Below are 17,379 nucleotides of genomic sequence, written 5' to 3' on the forward strand. Positions count from 1 at the left end.
TTCGGAATATAAAAGAATTTGAATAAGAAACATATCGTTTCATGACGAATAGCGCGATTTGACAGTCGTTAAACGTATTTTATTATATATGCAATAGTGTTTATCCTACCAATAAGTAATAAATAGTTTATTTGGAATATTATCCGGACATTGACCCCCTAAGTCTAATTTCATTAAAATTACAATATGGAATGGAGTGTTAAAGAAAATAGGATTGCAGTGATCGCCTTGCACGTAATGGATATGGAGATGTCGTTCATATTCCTGACACTTCGTATATCGTTCTACCAACAAAAGAAGACTAGGAAACGGTACGACACCGTTTTTTATATTTTTGTATGTATGTTAATTTTGTTTTGTATGTATGTTAATTTTGGCATGTGTTTGTCCTAATTTTGGGGTCCGATAAAAGGAAGTAATTTTATAGATTCGTGCGCTTCGTACAATTAAATTTCTATCACTAAATTAAATAATTTGCAATGAAAATTATTTAATTTAGTGATAGAAAAAACGTATGTACGGCTCGTTTAAATATATTTTGAATAGAAAATATTCCAAAATATATTACAGTCTAGGTATAGACTCATTATTTGACTATATTTTACGTTTTGTTTATATTTCTCATATCCTATGTAAAAATATTAATAAGTTAAAAGTGTGACAAAACATACTTTGTATGTTTGTTTATGAATAACAATTGTAATTGCCAAGGAATCTTTAGTTTAGCCCGGCTATTAGAGTACCACTAGCAAAGTTTATCTATGCGAGAAAGATATATATGTATTACGAACCTCTTTTAAAACTTCTTAGATTTTTTGACAATAATGAAAACATAACATTAGTGCTTATATTATATTATAATCTGATAAACGATTTTATTGGTTTTGCATAGTGTTTTCACATTTTGTTGCAATTACAACAATTAATTAACATGACAGAATTTCCTCGGCCTAGTCCAGATGATATCATTGAATTTTTACCGTATGCCTGTTATACAATGCAAGCACCGTTCGGTGTTCAATTAAAAACACGTGTCGTGGGCAAGTTTCATTACCTTTAAACATTTTAAAAATAAAACTTAATGGTGGCACTGCGCAAACTGAAACTTTTATTCTTATTTTTTTAATTCCACAGAAGAATATGTGAGCGTTATTGAAAAGGCTAAAAAAGCTAAGAAAGACAAATCCACTATCCATGCTCTTCGGCAGGAGCCGGAGCCAGGAGATAAGTCGGCTTCGGACGTACAAGAAGGCGGCGAGGGATTAGTAGCGATTACGGCGCTATTCAATGTAAGTGGCCGTCTCGTCGAGTTGCTGATTAACAGATCACCCGTGCCGACGATGCTAATACGTGTGCTGATGCTCTGCCTGCCTTACCAGCCGTATCTCAACCGCCTTACAGTGTGCAATGGGGTTTTTGAAAGTAAGACCCTCGCGGCGATCAGTCAGCTGTTAGTACAGTCCCAAATCACGGAGCTGTACCTGAACGACTCTCCAGTGCCGGGCCAGCGCTACGACCAGTTACTAGCATACCAGACCCGACTCCAGTGTCTCAGCCTTGATCGCTGCGGCCTGGATGACGATGCCTGCGCCGAAATTGCGAGTAAGTTGACTCATCCGAATCCAGCTTCGCAGACCCTGCTCGTACTTTCTATGGGCTCCAACAATATTTATAATCGCGGTGCAGTGGCGCTGGGCGTTATGTTACGCAGCAATCGCAAGTTACGCTACCTAAATCTTTCGGGAAACCAAATATCGAATACGGGGGCTGCAGCCATCTTCGGTAGCCTAATGGAGTTTCCCCTGACCTTCACCGAAATCGTTTCGAAACGTTTGCGAGCAGTTCAATATATTAAATTGCGAAAAGAAGTTTACACTAAATGCTACAACGATTTAATCGCAACTGCGAGCGACAGTAAGTCTGAGACGCGACGAAAGCCAACGACACGACGAAAGTCGGCGACGAATGTGGCATCTCAATCCCCTAACGAGCTTGCCACCAAAGCCGACGCCATGACAACCCAGCTTATTGGGCCCTTTAACGAACCGTTTAACTACGAGGCCACGTTTACAAAAGAGGGCGTCGTTTACTCATATGGCAACTTGTGCCTGTCCTATCTGAACATGTCATACAATCATTTATACCATCCGAGCGCGGTATCGCTAGCAGAGGCGATACAAGCCCAACAGAGGATTAAGGCGCTGAATGCCACGTCAGAGGTAGGGCTCGTACGCGTACAATTAGAAGGCAACCCCCTGTCTGCAGACACCGATGAGCTGGACACTGTGCAAGCGATGCTTGACCGGGTTTTGTTAAGCGGCAGTAAAGGGCGCAAGAGCGAGAAGTTTTCAGGTAGATTAAGCAGGCGTTAATGCGCGCGCGTACTTATGATAACACAACTAGAGATAGATGACTACAAAACACCTGATACAAGATAAGGAATGTAATATTATTATTAAAGTTTCTCTTCGTCTTTATGAAACAGATTTTAAAATAATTATATATTGTATGAGCTTAAAAATATATGTATAATTTAATGTTTTACCTGGACTTTTTTCATAGCCTTATCTAACCCAATCCATAAGCTTGTAGATAATAGATATAGATTCTCCAAAATATCTATGGTTTATCTTTATCCAACCGAGCTATCCTATTGGTACCTATAGCATCTATATTTTTTCTGACACAGTATAAGCATACATACGGTATGCTTTTTTAGTGTGACAAAATAAAACTTCTTAGAAAGAGTAGTGCAATTCCGGTCCATATTCTACACCTCACTTCGTTAAAATAACAGAAACATACTGGGCTAGATTTTTACCGGCGCTGATTTGCAATGTATATGTTCTCTTTGCGTCTATGATTGGTGGATTTGGACTTATAAGCATAAATTAAAGTTTTTAATAACTGACACATGTTTGTCATTATTTTGCGAGTTTTTGTACCGAATATTAAAACACATTTATAATTTTATTAGAATCATTAAGTTTCGAAGTTATGAGTGATGACAACCTATGTACTCCCCTCGATCTCGTAAACTTTTTACCTTATGCCTGTTATCAGCTCCAAGCGCCATTCAGTGTGGTTGTATCTACTAGAATTCTAGGTAAAAGGTTATTTTAATTTTTATATCATGAATGAGTCGGAAATTGCGTTTATATATCATATTTCCTATCTACTTCTTTCAGATGAATACGTGAATCGGGGCGACAAGACAAAGAAAACAAAAGCAGAAAAGTCAACGGCAAACTTGGGGTCGCAAGCGCAAGTATCAACTACGGAAAAAAAGGAAATCCCTAAAAACTTGAGTCGCAGCGGCAATAAAAATACTGTCTTTGTGACAGTTGTATCAAATACACAAGGGAGTGTCGTCGAGCTCGAACTGATAAACACCATATTGCCAATATATTTTCTCAAAATATTCGAGCTGTGTATTCCATTCCATCCCCATATTTATAAAATTACCTTGCGATTGTGTCCTTGCAGTTATAAAACGATCTATGAACTTTCAAGTATATTATCCAAGACTCGAATAACCGAACTTTGCTTAGATAAATCCCCGCTATCGCACTGCAACTGCGCCGCAGTTCTTCAACATCGAACGTATTTAACAAATCTAAGCTTAAACGGTTGCGACTTAACCGATGAAGATTGTGAGGCCTTAGCTGTCTTCCTCAAGCATCGAAGGCCCCCCTGCCATCTGCAACTACTATCATTGGGCTTCAACTTAATCAAAGACCGTGGTGCTCTAGCCCTCGCTAGTATGTTACGCTCCAATCGTCATTTGCGGTATCTTAATCTTGCTGAGAACCAAGTAACAGACACCGGTGCTGTTGCCATCTTTAATAGTTTAATGCAGTTTCGCTTGACGCAAGATGAAATTTATTGTAAACGCTTTCAAAATTTCGAATATCTAAAGCTATATAAGAATGTGTACGCAAAATTCTACCAAGAAGCGGTCGCTTCACACAACGTTAAACCGATAGACGACCGCAGCGGAGGACGCAAGAAAGTTGCAGGGAAACGTTCGAACGTATCATTGGCGGTTAATCAGGTGCCGAACGTGGTCGAAATCATGTCGGCTGCCAACGCAGCCACCCTGGACTCAATAGGCCCCAACGACAATCCCTTCAGCGAAACTCTGTACCAAGATGGCGAGTTGCACTCCGTCGGGAACACGAGTCTTGCTTACATTAACATTTCCCATAACAACATAAGCGTCATAAGTGTGTTAAAATTAATAGAGGTCCTGCGCTATCAGGACCATCTCAAAGAGGGATTAGTGCGCGTAACTGTGGAGGGAAACTCATTGCCCGCTAACTCGCCCGCCCTAATGCAGTTGGCAGAATTGCAGCAACGCGCTGTTGCCCGCGTGGGGCTCGCTGGTCTCGCCAAGGCAGACAGGAAGAACACGCGTAAACGATGACCGACAAGTTTTAGTTTAGACATAGTTTTACAATATTTCAGATAACTTTAAAGTATTTAGATAGTTTACTTTTAGAATACCATTAATTATTTAGTTTTGTAGGAAATGAATTACTTTAGATAGTTTTAAACGTTTATTGTACATAATAAAGATAATAAACAGATTTATAATTTTTATTATCATTGTCTATGTTTATTAAGTCTACTGTGGAGGCGCGGGTGGTTCGAAGTGTGGACGTCGGGCAGGTGCTCGCTTTAATCGCGTGGCTCGCACAAGTTCTGGGGTTGGAGGCCGCCGAACGGGCTGTGTCGATGCCATGCGTAGGTGCGTATATAGTGGAATCTGTATCAACAACATCTATACATTTTCTAATCACGGAATATAAAAACATATTATATACTTAATAATACATCTGAGTGACATTGATACCAGATAGAGGTTGTACTAAAATAAGAAGAGTTACCGTTTGAAGTGAATCGTCGAGACGAATAGGCTGGTGCGCATCAGGACGATGCGGTAGTGCGAAGTAATCTCCCAGCAGCGGCGGAGGTGGAGGTGCACCGAAAGTGCGAGTGCGCAGCTCCAGTTCCGTGATATCGCGAAGCTTGTCTATCTCCACCTGCCCTGGCACGTAGCGAGACACCCATCCCCCTCGCCACACCTGTCAAAAAACGCATTATAAACATACTACACGATCACATTATCTCGAGACCTGGCGTCGATGACGTCACGTCGCGTCGGCGCTCTGATATGGTGCGCAAAACAAGCATCCTCTATAGTACGGACGCGGAGCACGAAGAATTTCGTAGAATGACCCCTCATCTTATGTCTTTGTCGCTCGCGCATAAACATATTGCCGTTGCGCTCACACAGATGCAGTGACCGCCGTATTCAGAGATTGTAAACCTTTTAGTCATAACCATAAAGACATGTGGTGGTGCACATGTACTTTGGTTTGTTTTGTTATAAGTAGTATATATGTTATAGTATAGTATATAAGTAGTAACGTATCTGGCGAAACATCTGATAGTTCATCAGAAATAGATGCCTCTGACTAAAATTAAATGTTTTTTTTAAGAGTATTTCTGTTTTTTTTACCAAATCTTAGTCGCAATCATAACTTTTCCTTTTCATAAATTCATCAAGCCGTTTAGTCTAAATAAAAATCAAAGTTACCGTTTTTAATATTCGTACTTATAAAAAAAATGTTTTTAACCACTGGCAGTAGGCACAAAGGTCATTGTACGAAATTCTTCGTGCTCCGCGTCCGTACTATAGTAGGATATTATTATAAACAATGAGATTTCCAACAAAACAAATATTGTGTTAACGAAACTGCTAACCGTACTGACGCATGGCGAGCGCGGGGAGGTGAAAGGAGAAAGGGGCGGAAGGTTCGCATTCCAGCGAGGTCTCGAGATAATGTGACCGTGTTATACAAAAAACATTGGGAATAATTTGTTTCGTCGAATCTCTTTATAAAAGTAGGTGTAAATCACTAATACGTAGTGTAAGATGCCATTACCTTGAAAGTAGTGAAGCTGGCGACCTTTTGCACATCTGGGGGGAAGCGCGTGTCGGTCAGCGACCACGGCACGAAGCTACCTAATGTACCGACGTATTCACCTGACAGCCGCCATGCGCGAACGCTGTAGTCTGACGACCCACTGCAAAATGTAATTACAACAAGAGCAGATGGTATCTGTATTTTTATGTAGGTATATCATTATTTTAATCGCCACGTCCACAAAGCGGGTATGGAAAAGAACCGTTTGAACCGCAGGCTCTTTGAATTGAGACCTCGGTAAAATAAAAGATGGCGCGGTGGCCCACCCCCCTAGGTTGTCCTCCAGTGGACGCAGAGGCCACAACAGGGCGTACTGGAATAAAATGGAGCGGTACTACATTCAGAAATGGACCAAAAAAGAGGCTAAAGATGATGGTGATTATTGATTGATGTCATATTATAAAAAGCTAAACTGAATTTAATTAACGTCTTACACTCGCCTTCTGGCAGTGCGAGTGTCCATGGGCGACGGTATCACTAAGCTTCAGGTAAGCATACTTCCCGTTTGCCTCCTGTAACATAGACTGATAATTAGCGCGGAAAAAGTAACAGCTAGTTTACAGCATTTTTTTAGCTCGATTAGATGTCAGTTATACCTGAAGAGCAACTCCAAGTGGTCGACGTAGGCGAGGCTAGTGACACAGCGCAGGTGCGCCTTGTAGCTGTTGAGTAGCAGAGGCAGCGGTTGGTCTCTGACGCATCGCTTGGCGCGTCCTTCGATGCGATCGCGCCAAAGGAACGGAAACTTGAGCCGCAACTTCGGCATACTGATGTGCGTCTGTCAGTAAATCAAGTCAGTCATAATTCTCCAACGTCACTTTTAAATGATCTCTAAAATACGTTCTTTTTTCTTAGTATAAACAGTCATAGTAGCAAATTGTAATAGTATTGGTATAGTCATCTATTCTAAAGTGCAAATGTATAGACAATGTAGCCAACATTTATTACAACAATTAGTGTAAGAATTAAACTCTTAGGACAAATAAAATCTGAAATTGAATAATCATTTTGTATGAAAAACTTAACTTAGAAACCATGCCTCATTTGAATTTCTGTGGGTACTAGTAGTGTAATGTACGTACAAATTTATCTAAAAGCGATGCGTCTAACTAAAACTAACATTTTCGTATTTACTAGACAAAACTATTTAATAATTTCGAAGGATCCCACTCATTACCTTATCCTGGGTGAGATAATTAGTCATGAGCCACACTTTGATATAGCCAACTGTGGTGCCGGTGAAAAGATAGTTATTATCGACATCAGTCGCAAAGGCAGACACGTAGTCACCGGCAGTGTGGATGCCCTGAAAGGCGCCCTGGATGCCACCCGCTGGATGCTCTGACCAGCATTGCACTTGTCCGTTTTCCAGGGACAGCATCAGAGTCGCTGATAACAGTGGTGTTAAGTTTTATCTTTACATAACATAAAACAAATTATATCGTTGTTTAAATTTTCAGTAGATAACCTTCGCATAATGAAAACTGAGGAGTGGCAATAGACAAAATTAAGGATTAAATTCTTGACAAAAATTATAAACTAATGTCAAGTTTTATTCAAAAATGTTTATAACCTGTGCAATTTAAATTAAGATATGATTATATTTGGCCTAAAGGTCTAGATACCAGGCCATAAACTCCAAAAAAAAAAAAAGATATGATTATATTGTGAGGCTAACCGACGTGCATGTGCACGGGGCGGCTCTGCAGAAAGACCATAGCGTGTACGGCGAGTTGACGCATCACTTGCGCACGGGCCGGTAAGCTCACCGCGGAAACGCGTCGAGCGCGAGCCTTCTCCATCGCAGTCGCCGCATCGATTAGCGAATCACGCGCACCACCCATGCTTTACATACAATTATTTAATTATGTTCAAACTAATTTTACGATAATATTCAAACTCAAAGCTAACTAGATCAGTGTTTTCACATTTTTGTGTGGTGTGTGGGATGTTATTTGAATTTGAATTGTTTTAAGAAACAAAAATAGGTTGAGGTAAAATTCATCGAAAATAAATTGTTAAATCATAATAGGTCTTCTTTATGTTTTGCCCCAAATTGCCCCCGTCGGCTTCAAGTTGGAAAAAAACCGGTCTAGATGATAATGACTGCTCTAAAGCATTTGCAACAGCGCGCATATTAGTGATAAAATCCATTAAAATGGAATTTTTAATATTGTTCGTTAAAAATTGTTTATATATGACAGAGAAAGCCGACAATACTTACTACTTTTAGATAAAAGGGGACGATTGTAATAACAACTCCAAACAGTGTAGATATTTAAAAATTACGACAATTAAATACGCAAGGAACAAAATTATTCTTTTTTTTTTATACGTGTGTCTTTACTGAGAAATCATGAAACACTAAGATCTACCCTTACTTAAGACTAATAAGTAATTTGAATGATAGATTTATCGTGTAAGTATTGCCCCTGAATAAAACCAAATGTTGAATACTTTGTCAAATGGCTCGTAAAGGCTTTACAATTTTCACTATGTATGGGTGACATTTGTTATTAGATTATGTATATAAACCTAGGTCGTCGTAGTATAGAAGAGCCTCGATTCGCAGAGGACCCCGCAGCGGTGTGAGGGGAGGCAGCGCGTTTGCTATACTGCATCTTAATACGCAGCATCGGTTCCGTACATGAAAATCTCCTACAATATCGTCCAAATTAATTTCTTACATACATGAGATCGTTCGTGGCAGAGAATACAGCTCTTACAATTCTCCAACGAAGCAATATTTTTTTCAGCTTACTAGAAGTCTTCACCTATAACCATCTGTCGCCCGCGGCCTATAGTGGGTCTGACTTAAATAAGGTACATTGTTAAAAGTATTATTCTTCGTCTTCTTTTTTTATAGAACAGGGGGCAAACGGGCAGAAGGCTCACCCGATGTTAAGTGATACCGCCGCCCATGGAAAATCTCAATGCCAGAGAGCTCGCTAGTGCGTTGAGAGCCTTTTAAAAATTAGTACGCTCTCTTCTTGATGGACCCTAAGTCGAATTGGTTCGGAAATATCATTTGCTGGTTTAAAGTACAAAATATTCTTAATACGTTTTTAAAAGCTCAGTTTTATTACCGATACGGTTGTCCAGTCTCCAACTTCCAGAATATCAGTTCTGAATTGTATGACGAAGTGGCGAGGGTAAGAGGAGGCCGCGCAGCAGCAGCTAGCACATCATCAGTGTGCCGCGTCTCCCATGATTTTCCTGTACGCTGGGTCCCACCTTCCTCGAATTCTGTTACATGCCTGTTCCAACCCACAGCCAGGATTCTACCGAGAATACCATAGCTCTTAAAACGACTCAAAATATTAATTATGTAATATATTATTTTATTAGTATATTTGTGTGTGATATGTTAGTTATTTCGAATATGCATTTTCGTGTTGTTCCCACGGAGAATGTGAGTGCGTACTCCTATTTCACCATGCCTCCTGCTGATGTCTCTTTGACAATATGAGAAAAATCTTAATTTTTAGTTTATGTCATTATTATTTATTACTTAAGATATGATGTGGGACATGGTGTAGTGGTTACAGCTACTTACAAACGTTGCGAAAAAAAAAAATCGCGATTAAAATAAGTATCGACGATTAGACGAGCGCAATCTTTAAATGTATATAAAAAGCTTCTTTTTGATCATTTTCTTTCTACCTCGTAATTCGTTCTGCTTATATATATTTATTTTTATAGGTTAACCTTTTTATTGGCTTTTAAATTTTTGTCTATAATTATTTTTATTTATTATTAATGCTATTTTTTCTTTGATTTTGTTTTATTATATTCAATTAGTTATAGTAACGCTTGTTTTAAGTTTTTAGTTTTTTTGTTTATTTTGTTAATTATTTTTTTATTTTTTGTATTCTACCCTCTGATGGTGTTTCTTTAAGGTTGTTTCTCATTAGGGTTGCCTGAAAGAAATCGCTTGTAAGAGATAAGGCCGCCCTTTGCCTTATATCTTTTGTAACTGTTTTATTTTTGTTATGTGTGTTTTTGTATAAGGCAATAAAGGATAAATAAATATATCGGAGAGTTTATTGATTTTCTAATATCAATTAATGTATATTTCTTTTTTTTTGACGTTCATAATTGTAAATTTAGTTACCTATATGAATAAATGATTTTTGAATGAATAAAAACTCCTACTTAAAATGTATTCAACTTTTGGAACTCTTTACCTCATAAAATCCGACAAGCCTAGTCATTAAATTCATTTAAGAATCTTCTCTTTGAGCATTTCTGTTCTAACTCGTAATTAGCTACTTATATATATACCCTGAGATTAGCTTTTCATTTTTATTACGAACAATACAGAAGATTTACCAGCTGTTTATTTGCTGTATAGATATCGGCTGCAACGCCATCTGCCGGACTGATTTGTGAATATAAGCCATCTAGGGCGCCACCCAAACACAACAACAATAAAAATTCATTCAAATGGGTTCAACCGTTTAAGAGTTCCGTGATATACACATGAACAGTAGAATAATTCTACTATTATTACTACTACTACTACTACTTACTGCTTTATATATAAATAAATATGTGAAAACACATACCGTCCTTCCACCCAGAAACAGTTGGTCACTTCGCACATGTGCTCTATCGTCATCTCCTTCAAGCACACTCCCGTATTGAAGTTCCACACCTGTTTTGCTTATATTTATTTACTTCAATACTTATCAGAAAAAATCACGTGTAAAATTCAATGAACCAAAGCAGCAGTGTACGCATTGTAAATTCCACGAACCTTAAGCGTCCCATTCCTTGCGCCGGTGAGCAGCAACTGGTCACCTGGATCAAAGCAGGCCGCCGTGATCTCGACCGGGATCAACTCGCCATGCAGAAGTCGTGTATGCGCCTCTCGAATAAGCACGTTGCGCTTACCTACACACTTCTTATTCAAGATCTACCTCGACTCACGACTATAAAAACAATAATGAAACTTACAGTAAATATAATTTGAAAATGGAATGGAAAATTAATCTTAATACTGTGAAATTTGAATATGTATCTGTCGCATCCAACATTTTCGTTTAATTAGCCGTTCAATTAACTGCCTAGACGTTCAACTAACGGCCTGAAAGATATTCACCAGTTGATTAATCAACTATGCAAATGAATTGGATCGATGACGTTTCATAACTAGCCTAGCATGTTGACTGTTAATTTAAATTTACTTTCACATTCTGTCACTCTCAAAATCTAAACGAAATTCTTCAAACTGACAATATGGCGCCGGCAAACCACAACTTTGGAAGAGTGTAGTGACAATAAAATTGTGAATTTGACTCAAGCAATTAAATTTAATAGAAATATGTTAGTCATATGTTATATCTTTGTTATTTCTGCGAGACTCTTATCGTACGAATGGCCTAAGCAATATCCAGCCAGTTTATCTGCTGTATATCTTTCAGGCCGTTATTTAAACGGTGCCGTTTAGTTAAACAGCTGGGCTGTTAATTGAACGGCTGATAAAGCTAGTTGGTTGCAATATATCTATACAAAAGCAGACGCAATCCATAATATGAGCCTTACCAGTGAGAGGGTCCCAGTTGATGATGATGCTGTCCATACCACAGGTAATGATGACCTTGAAGAGCGGGTTGTACAGAATTCGTGCTATAGCTCGAGAGTGTGTGAATCCGTCTGTGTGGTGCGGATTTATTTGTTCGTCAAGCACTAATATAGCTATTTTGACGGCAGCCAGAATCAACTCGCGTGTTGCGCTGTTGTAGACGCATGAGATGGGCGTGCGCTCTCCCACCTGAGCCGGAATGTCGATGTACGTCTGTGTTAACATTAAGACTACGTTGGTAACTTTAATAGTACACAAGTTTCCGTATCGCCGTTTCTTAAGGTTACGATTTTACCTGCACACAATTCTGACCCTGGACATCCCAGACCTTGATCACTCGGTCGCGCGATAAAGAATATACGATGCTGGCACGGTTCTGCAACACGAGGGCGACAATACCCGCGTGATGGCCGTGTAAGGCTGCGCTGGCCTTACTAGGCACGAAAGGGTTCCACACACGCACCGAGCAGTCTGGTCCTCCCGTCACTAGAACATGTGCTTCTTCATCGAAGGCGAAGCATTGAATACCCTGAAAATATTGTAATCCCAGAATAGACGGATTTCTTTAAAGCACTACATTTCAACTTAGAAAAATTATAAAGAACTGCGATAAAAGTTGTGTTCATATAACACCCTATCTATATAATAGTGTCAGAAGTATGAAACAGTTATCGTTAAAGCCGAGTTTTTTCAACAAAATGAGTTAATTTTATATCAAAACTAATCTGCTTATTAAAATAAAATTAAGATTATTATTAACTTTGTCAAGACGGAACATGTTATGCGTCTTGGAGCCGGCGAGGTCACACATAAGCAGTGAATCTGGGCAAGTGGCGCATGATACTATGCAATGCAGGGAAGCGTAGTACGACACTTGTCGTACCCATTCACTGTGAACTCCACGTAACTCTGTCAACTTCATCTCTGCCAGTAGATGGGGCTGCAAAATTTTTATTGAATACAATAATGCACATACTATGTATACGATTTAAATTGAGGGAAAAAATTATCAGTCTACGTACTGCTTGTTTTTCATTTCATGATGCACAGGCCGACGACCATGACATCATATCTCTATAGAGACTGCGTATATACGGAAAAGATACTATTCCATTACTCTTTACAAATACTAGGAGACATTAGAATCCTCTTAATCAGTCGAATGCGTTAATCTTTGTACAAACGAGGCAGTTATTATAACATATATAGTATAGATATTAAATAATTATTACTAACTCTATATCTTTTATTGTTTATAACCTTATCTTAGGGTACAAAAAGTGTTTTATGTGAATTTTTTTAGCATTTTAAAGCATATCATTACCCGCCGTTGCAAGTCGATGTGTCGCAACTGCACAAGTGCTCGACCAGCTTGGTTACGAAAAGGCCCACGGTCCACTGGTGAGAATTGCAGCACACGGACATTGCCGCCTACGTCACCGCAAATCAACGTGCATTTCTCACTTATGTCTTGGTGAAAATGGTAATACATCGTGCAAATCTGAAATCCAGAATATTCTCGCTTCTGACATTGTCGATAAACAAACCCTATTTTTTCTTGTTATATACCTACCATATATTCCCAACTCGTGATGACGATCTTCAATGTGAAGGTTTTGGCTGTACAATCGTAAAAGCGTAAATCTCGCTCCGTAGAACTCGTGACTATTATGTTTACGTCAGGCATACATACCATGTCCGTAACCCAAGTAGTGCGGACTTTCAGGTGAGCTGCGATATGGAAACTTATAATTATTTAACATAATAATTATTTAAGATATAAATATTTATTAGCTTAACACTGAGTACTGTACTACAAACGCTCAAGAATATAGAAATTAAGTTGAACTAACGACTTGATGAGAAAGCGGTGCGTAAAAGTGTCATGTCAAGCGACCACCAGTTAATCATGCCATCGCGACTCGCCGTAATATAGTTCCCAGTCAGATTGTTTGTGCTACGGTCCTTGGCAACATCCGGGCAAAAGCATATGCGAGAAATAGGATGACGATGTTGCGAACGCATTACTGTGGGAAGTCCCATTATGGGTAACTGCAGCGAAGCCCGCTCATTCTCCGGATCGTTGAGAAAGTAGCCCAGAAGTAAATGCGACACCAGCTCATCCCAATCTATTTCACCCTCTCGTGAAGTATTTATCTAAGGTTAATTAAAAAAATTATAAATCGATATGGCACGAAGTGTATAGAGTAGACGAATACAAAAGATTCTTACTTTTAGAAATAGTATTTTGAATTCATCATCATCGTACTCAACGTTTAAAAGTGTCCGTAGTAGATTTCTAAATTCATTCGGTAACATTTTGTTTCTATACGCTGCTTGAAACAGTTCCTTAATTTTCACCATATCAGGTATAGTACATCTTTCGTGAAGTGGAGCATTCTTCAACTTGGTTCGAGTGATAGGTGCAGTGCTACCCTCCGATTTTGATGATATCGACATTATTGATTTTACATCCACGTCGTTCGCCATTTTTTGTCTTAAGCTATTATTTCTACAAAAATAATTACAGACAACAGCTATTATTCAAGTAAAAAAATGTAATAAAGTCAAAGTAATGATCGAAAGTTGAAATATTTATAATACGTCATTATTCAAAGAGATTTTATACGACAATCAATTTTATACATAATACAGTATTTTTTAAATATACTTTGCATAAATATGAAGTATCTCTCCGAGGTCTTCATGCACACAGTATTGATAAAACTTGAGAAATCTAAATATTAATTGAAATAATAAGTGGTAGCACAGACTAAAATACTTGCTGCGTGCATTCTATCGTCATACTCATGTTATAAATAAAAAAAAACACCAGGCAGTAATGAATACATAATCAAATCAATTATTTTTAAAATTACCTTTGAACATTTTCAATGCAACAACAATTTAAAAAGTTTTGGTGTACATATTTCAAAAGCCTGCGTTTCAAAATAATATCTATTATCTATAGTATTATGTAATCTTGGTCTGTGTTATTTCAAAATGACAACTTACAGATATAATCCAAGTCAATGCCTTTCCCATTAGCGATAAATTGAAAAAAAAATAACCAATTCAAAGTCGAAACATTTAAATTTTAATTTATTTAGAGATTGCCGGTTACTTAATACTGAGTTATTTTTTACAAACAATTTAGGAACGATGTTTTTGACTCTTAGATTATTAGGTAATCGACATCCATCGTTCAACGCCCGCACGGTGTTTGTAAAAAACAATAACGTAGACGATGCTTGCAGACTTCTAAACAGAATTCTTGGGAAAGAAGGGATTTTAGAACAATTTAGACTCACCCGACATTATGAGAAACCGTTCCAGGTTAGTTTCCAACTGTATGTTTATAAATAAATAGTTTTATTCTCTACAAACAATTATTTATTTTCAGACTCGTCGACGAGTTAACCACGAAAAATGTAAAGCTATATACAATGAAGATATGGAAAGAAAAATCCAGTTTGTTCTCCGCAAGAATAGGCACGAGCCCTTCCCTGGTTGTCATTAATAGTAGATAAATATGTCCAACAATGTATGCAGTGTGTCTATTTATAATAATGATTAAATAGAATGTTTAGTTTTACCTCATCAATAATGTTTGTTACCTAACCTTGTATTTTAATTAATATCTTTCTTCAAAAGAGTTGTATAAAGTTAATGATTAAAAAAATATTGTATATAACACACAAGGCCACATTACATATTTTTGTGTGGGAAAAAAAATTAGGAAAATTATCAAGACTGAAAGTATGACATGGAAAACAATTAAATAGTAACATTTATTCTTAAATACACTAGCAAAATATTTACAAAAGTATTGTCTTATAAAGTCATAAAACTTTGAATAATATGGAAGCTGTTATGACTAGAGCAAGAATACGAGGAGCACCATATAGCCAATGAAGTATGACTTGATCCTGGTGTCACATATATGTGAGGCATGTGTCTCGGCGCCGTACATAGAAATGATACCGATAGCAGCGATGACATGTCTTGATCCCGCACCTATAGCTCAATCCACCTTGTGGTTTACCTTTGCAGTATTTTAGTCCACAAGGGTACCAATTTACACAAACCTGTAATGGTAAAAGTTTATCAGTTAAAAAAAACATAAGATTATAAATATCTTCAATGTTTTTAAATTGGCATAAAAGAACTCCTCCATCATTCAAAAGTAAATAGAGAAATATAACTGATCTAAAAATCTTTTTTATAATCAAACTTATAATTTATTACCTCAAAGTGACAAATACACTCGTTAGCAGAGTCTGTCTCAGCTACACAAGCAGGCACAAATGGTGAACCATCAGTAGTGTCAGATGCCAATGCATGTTCTGGGAATGGACTGACTTCTGAGGCATATGATGAATGCTCCATTCCTGTGGGGGTTATAATAAATATATTGCAATTTCACATAAAAACCCCTAAAACAGAGTTCAACTAAAGTTTAAAAACAAAAATAAAATAAACCTGGTCTAGGAGCCCATCTGGTCAAATCTGCAGCTCGTAAGTACACATGATCTTTGGCTGATGCACAGTGCCTAGCAGCAGCTGGTGATAGTAATCGTGTCACTCTACTAGCCCAGGCAGTTGCTGTAGTTTGTCTCCAGCCTTTATCCTCCTCAGCCATCCGTACAGTCCCAGCATTTTTCTAGGGTTGGGTTTACAATTCAATACCTAACATAACCTAACCTAACCAAACTAGATAATAATTCGTATTTTGGACAGTTATTTAAAATTAAATATTAATATACTAACCTAACCTAACCGAACTAGATAATAATTAGTTTTTTGTACACTCAGATTGTACGTACATACTCAGAATAATCAAATTCAAGGCATTGAATTGTCAACTTTAACCTTTTTCTATAAAATATATTTTGTTACAAATCACATTTAATAAACTACAAGAACCCAAAGGAGAAAGTTATCATTTCAGCTTGACAGCATAAATGCATTGCCTATGATATAAATATTTATTTTCATAAATGTAGAATTGACATTGGTAATTATCTAAACCTATAAAATGCTAATCACTTATTTCATCATAGTTTTATTAAGTCTATACCTGTCGCAGTTTTGCCATAGCATCTGGTGCAATGAAGTCTGCCTGAGCAGCATGTGTAAGAAAGCATAAGATTTGGTAACCTGACTGTCCAAGCTCTTCTTCAGCCGGGATTATAACTTTCATTGCCTCAACTTCCTTAAATAGAATAAAATGTGCTAAGTACCCAATATGTTACCCATTATTTATTTTATTGTTAAATTATTTTTTACGTACATTTGTAAAGTCGACTAATTGTGATACGTAAGTACCATCCAAACGTAGAAAATCGAGAGTTACAGTATCTTCAGATACATTTGCAGTAATATTTTCTTGTAAAACATCACCTCCCTGAAAATTAAATATACTGATAGAATTTTAAAACATACTTTCACTTGTAATACTAAAACTAACTTCACTTGTAATACAAAATTTACCTGATTCCTAACGTTTATCAGTAATTGTAAATTCGATGGTTTTATTAAACTTATCAAAAGAATACATGAAACGATATCACGCATTTTTACGATTTAATACTGAACTAAACATTAAAATTCTGCTATTTACAGATGAAACATAAATATACGTTTCACTTTGCACATAATTTAAAAATAATAACAAAATCATTTAAAACTAATACGGGAGTCAATGGCCATTTGACATTTGGACTGTGAAGCTGAAGTGTGAACACTGAAAATACCACCACAATAAGACTACCACAGACAATAATAATGATTAAAACC

The 17,379-nt window shown here is 37.4% G+C and overlaps 3 protein-coding genes across 3 annotated transcripts; 1 reads left to right on the forward strand and 2 right to left on the reverse strand.

Moving 5' to 3' along the window:
• Positions 1-4,546: 4,546 nt before the first annotated feature.
• Positions 4,547-14,129, reverse strand: LOC111003690 (WD repeat-containing protein on Y chromosome). Its single transcript, XM_022274340.2, has 17 exons — positions 13,813-14,129; positions 13,434-13,737; positions 13,154-13,311; positions 12,905-13,081; positions 12,341-12,520; positions 11,876-12,109; positions 11,541-11,793; positions 10,753-10,889; positions 10,562-10,650; positions 9,080-9,274; positions 8,529-8,651; positions 7,672-7,838; positions 7,171-7,382; positions 6,590-6,771; positions 5,952-6,093; positions 4,890-5,087; positions 4,547-4,768 (listed from the first exon to the last, which is right to left on the reverse strand). The coding sequence occupies exons 1-17, from the start codon at positions 14,068-14,070 to the stop codon at positions 4,628-4,630; spliced, it is 3,150 nt and encodes a 1,049-aa protein (XP_022130032.1). The 5' UTR covers positions 14,071-14,129; the 3' UTR covers positions 4,547-4,627.
• Positions 14,130-14,616: 487 nt separating this feature from the next.
• LOC111003684 (28S ribosomal protein S21, mitochondrial) lies at positions 14,617-15,201 on the forward strand. Its single transcript, XM_022274332.2, has 2 exons — positions 14,617-14,916; positions 14,984-15,201. The coding sequence occupies exons 1-2, from the start codon at positions 14,743-14,745 to the stop codon at positions 15,098-15,100; spliced, it is 291 nt and encodes a 96-aa protein (XP_022130024.1). The 5' UTR covers positions 14,617-14,742; the 3' UTR covers positions 15,101-15,201.
• A 146-nt stretch (positions 15,202-15,347) lies between these two features.
• LOC111003682 (out at first protein) lies at positions 15,348-17,312 on the reverse strand. Its single transcript, XM_022274329.2, has 6 exons — positions 17,074-17,312; positions 16,874-16,987; positions 16,661-16,795; positions 16,063-16,243; positions 15,829-15,971; positions 15,348-15,668 (listed from the first exon to the last, which is right to left on the reverse strand). Exons 1-6 carry the CDS (start codon positions 17,155-17,157, stop codon positions 15,516-15,518), a joined length of 810 nt encoding a protein of 269 aa, XP_022130021.1. The 5' UTR covers positions 17,158-17,312; the 3' UTR covers positions 15,348-15,515.
• Between the last annotated feature and the right edge of the window lie 67 nt (positions 17,313-17,379).

The sequence above is a fragment of the Pieris rapae genome, chromosome 9 (genome assembly GCF_905147795.1).
Source record: "Pieris rapae chromosome 9, ilPieRapa1.1, whole genome shotgun sequence".
Lineage (NCBI taxonomy): Eukaryota > Metazoa > Arthropoda > Insecta > Lepidoptera > Pieridae > Pieris > Pieris rapae.

Excerpts from the sequence above, each read along its gene's own strand:
- LOC111003690 (XM_022274340.2), bottom strand. The coding sequence starts at position 14,070 with ATGGCGAACGACGTGGATGTAAAATCAATAATGTCGATATCATCAAAA. Across the intron at positions 7,839-8,528 it reads TCTATACTACGACGACCTAG|CATGGGTGGTGCGCGTGATT; the intron begins GTTTATATACAT and ends TTGTATGTAAAG. Across the intron at positions 6,094-6,589 it reads CACTTGGAGTTGCTCTTCAG|TGGGTCGTCAGACTACAGCG; the intron begins GTATAACTGACA and ends TACATTTTGCAG.
- LOC111003684 (XM_022274332.2), top strand. The coding sequence starts at position 14,743 with ATGTTTTTGACTCTTAGATTATTAGGTAATCGACATCCATCGTTCAAC. Across the intron at positions 14,917-14,983 it reads ATTATGAGAAACCGTTCCAG|ACTCGTCGACGAGTTAACCA; the intron begins GTTAGTTTCCAA and ends ATTTATTTTCAG.
- LOC111003682 (XM_022274329.2), bottom strand. The coding sequence starts at position 17,157 with ATGCGTGATATCGTTTCATGTATTCTTTTGATAAGTTTAATAAAACCA. Across the intron at positions 15,972-16,062 it reads CAGATGGGCTCCTAGACCAG|GAATGGAGCATTCATCATAT; the intron begins GTTTATTTTATT and ends TAACCCCCACAG. Across the intron at positions 15,669-15,828 it reads AGTGTATTTGTCACTTTGAG|GTTTGTGTAAATTGGTACCC; the intron begins GTAATAAATTAT and ends TTACCATTACAG.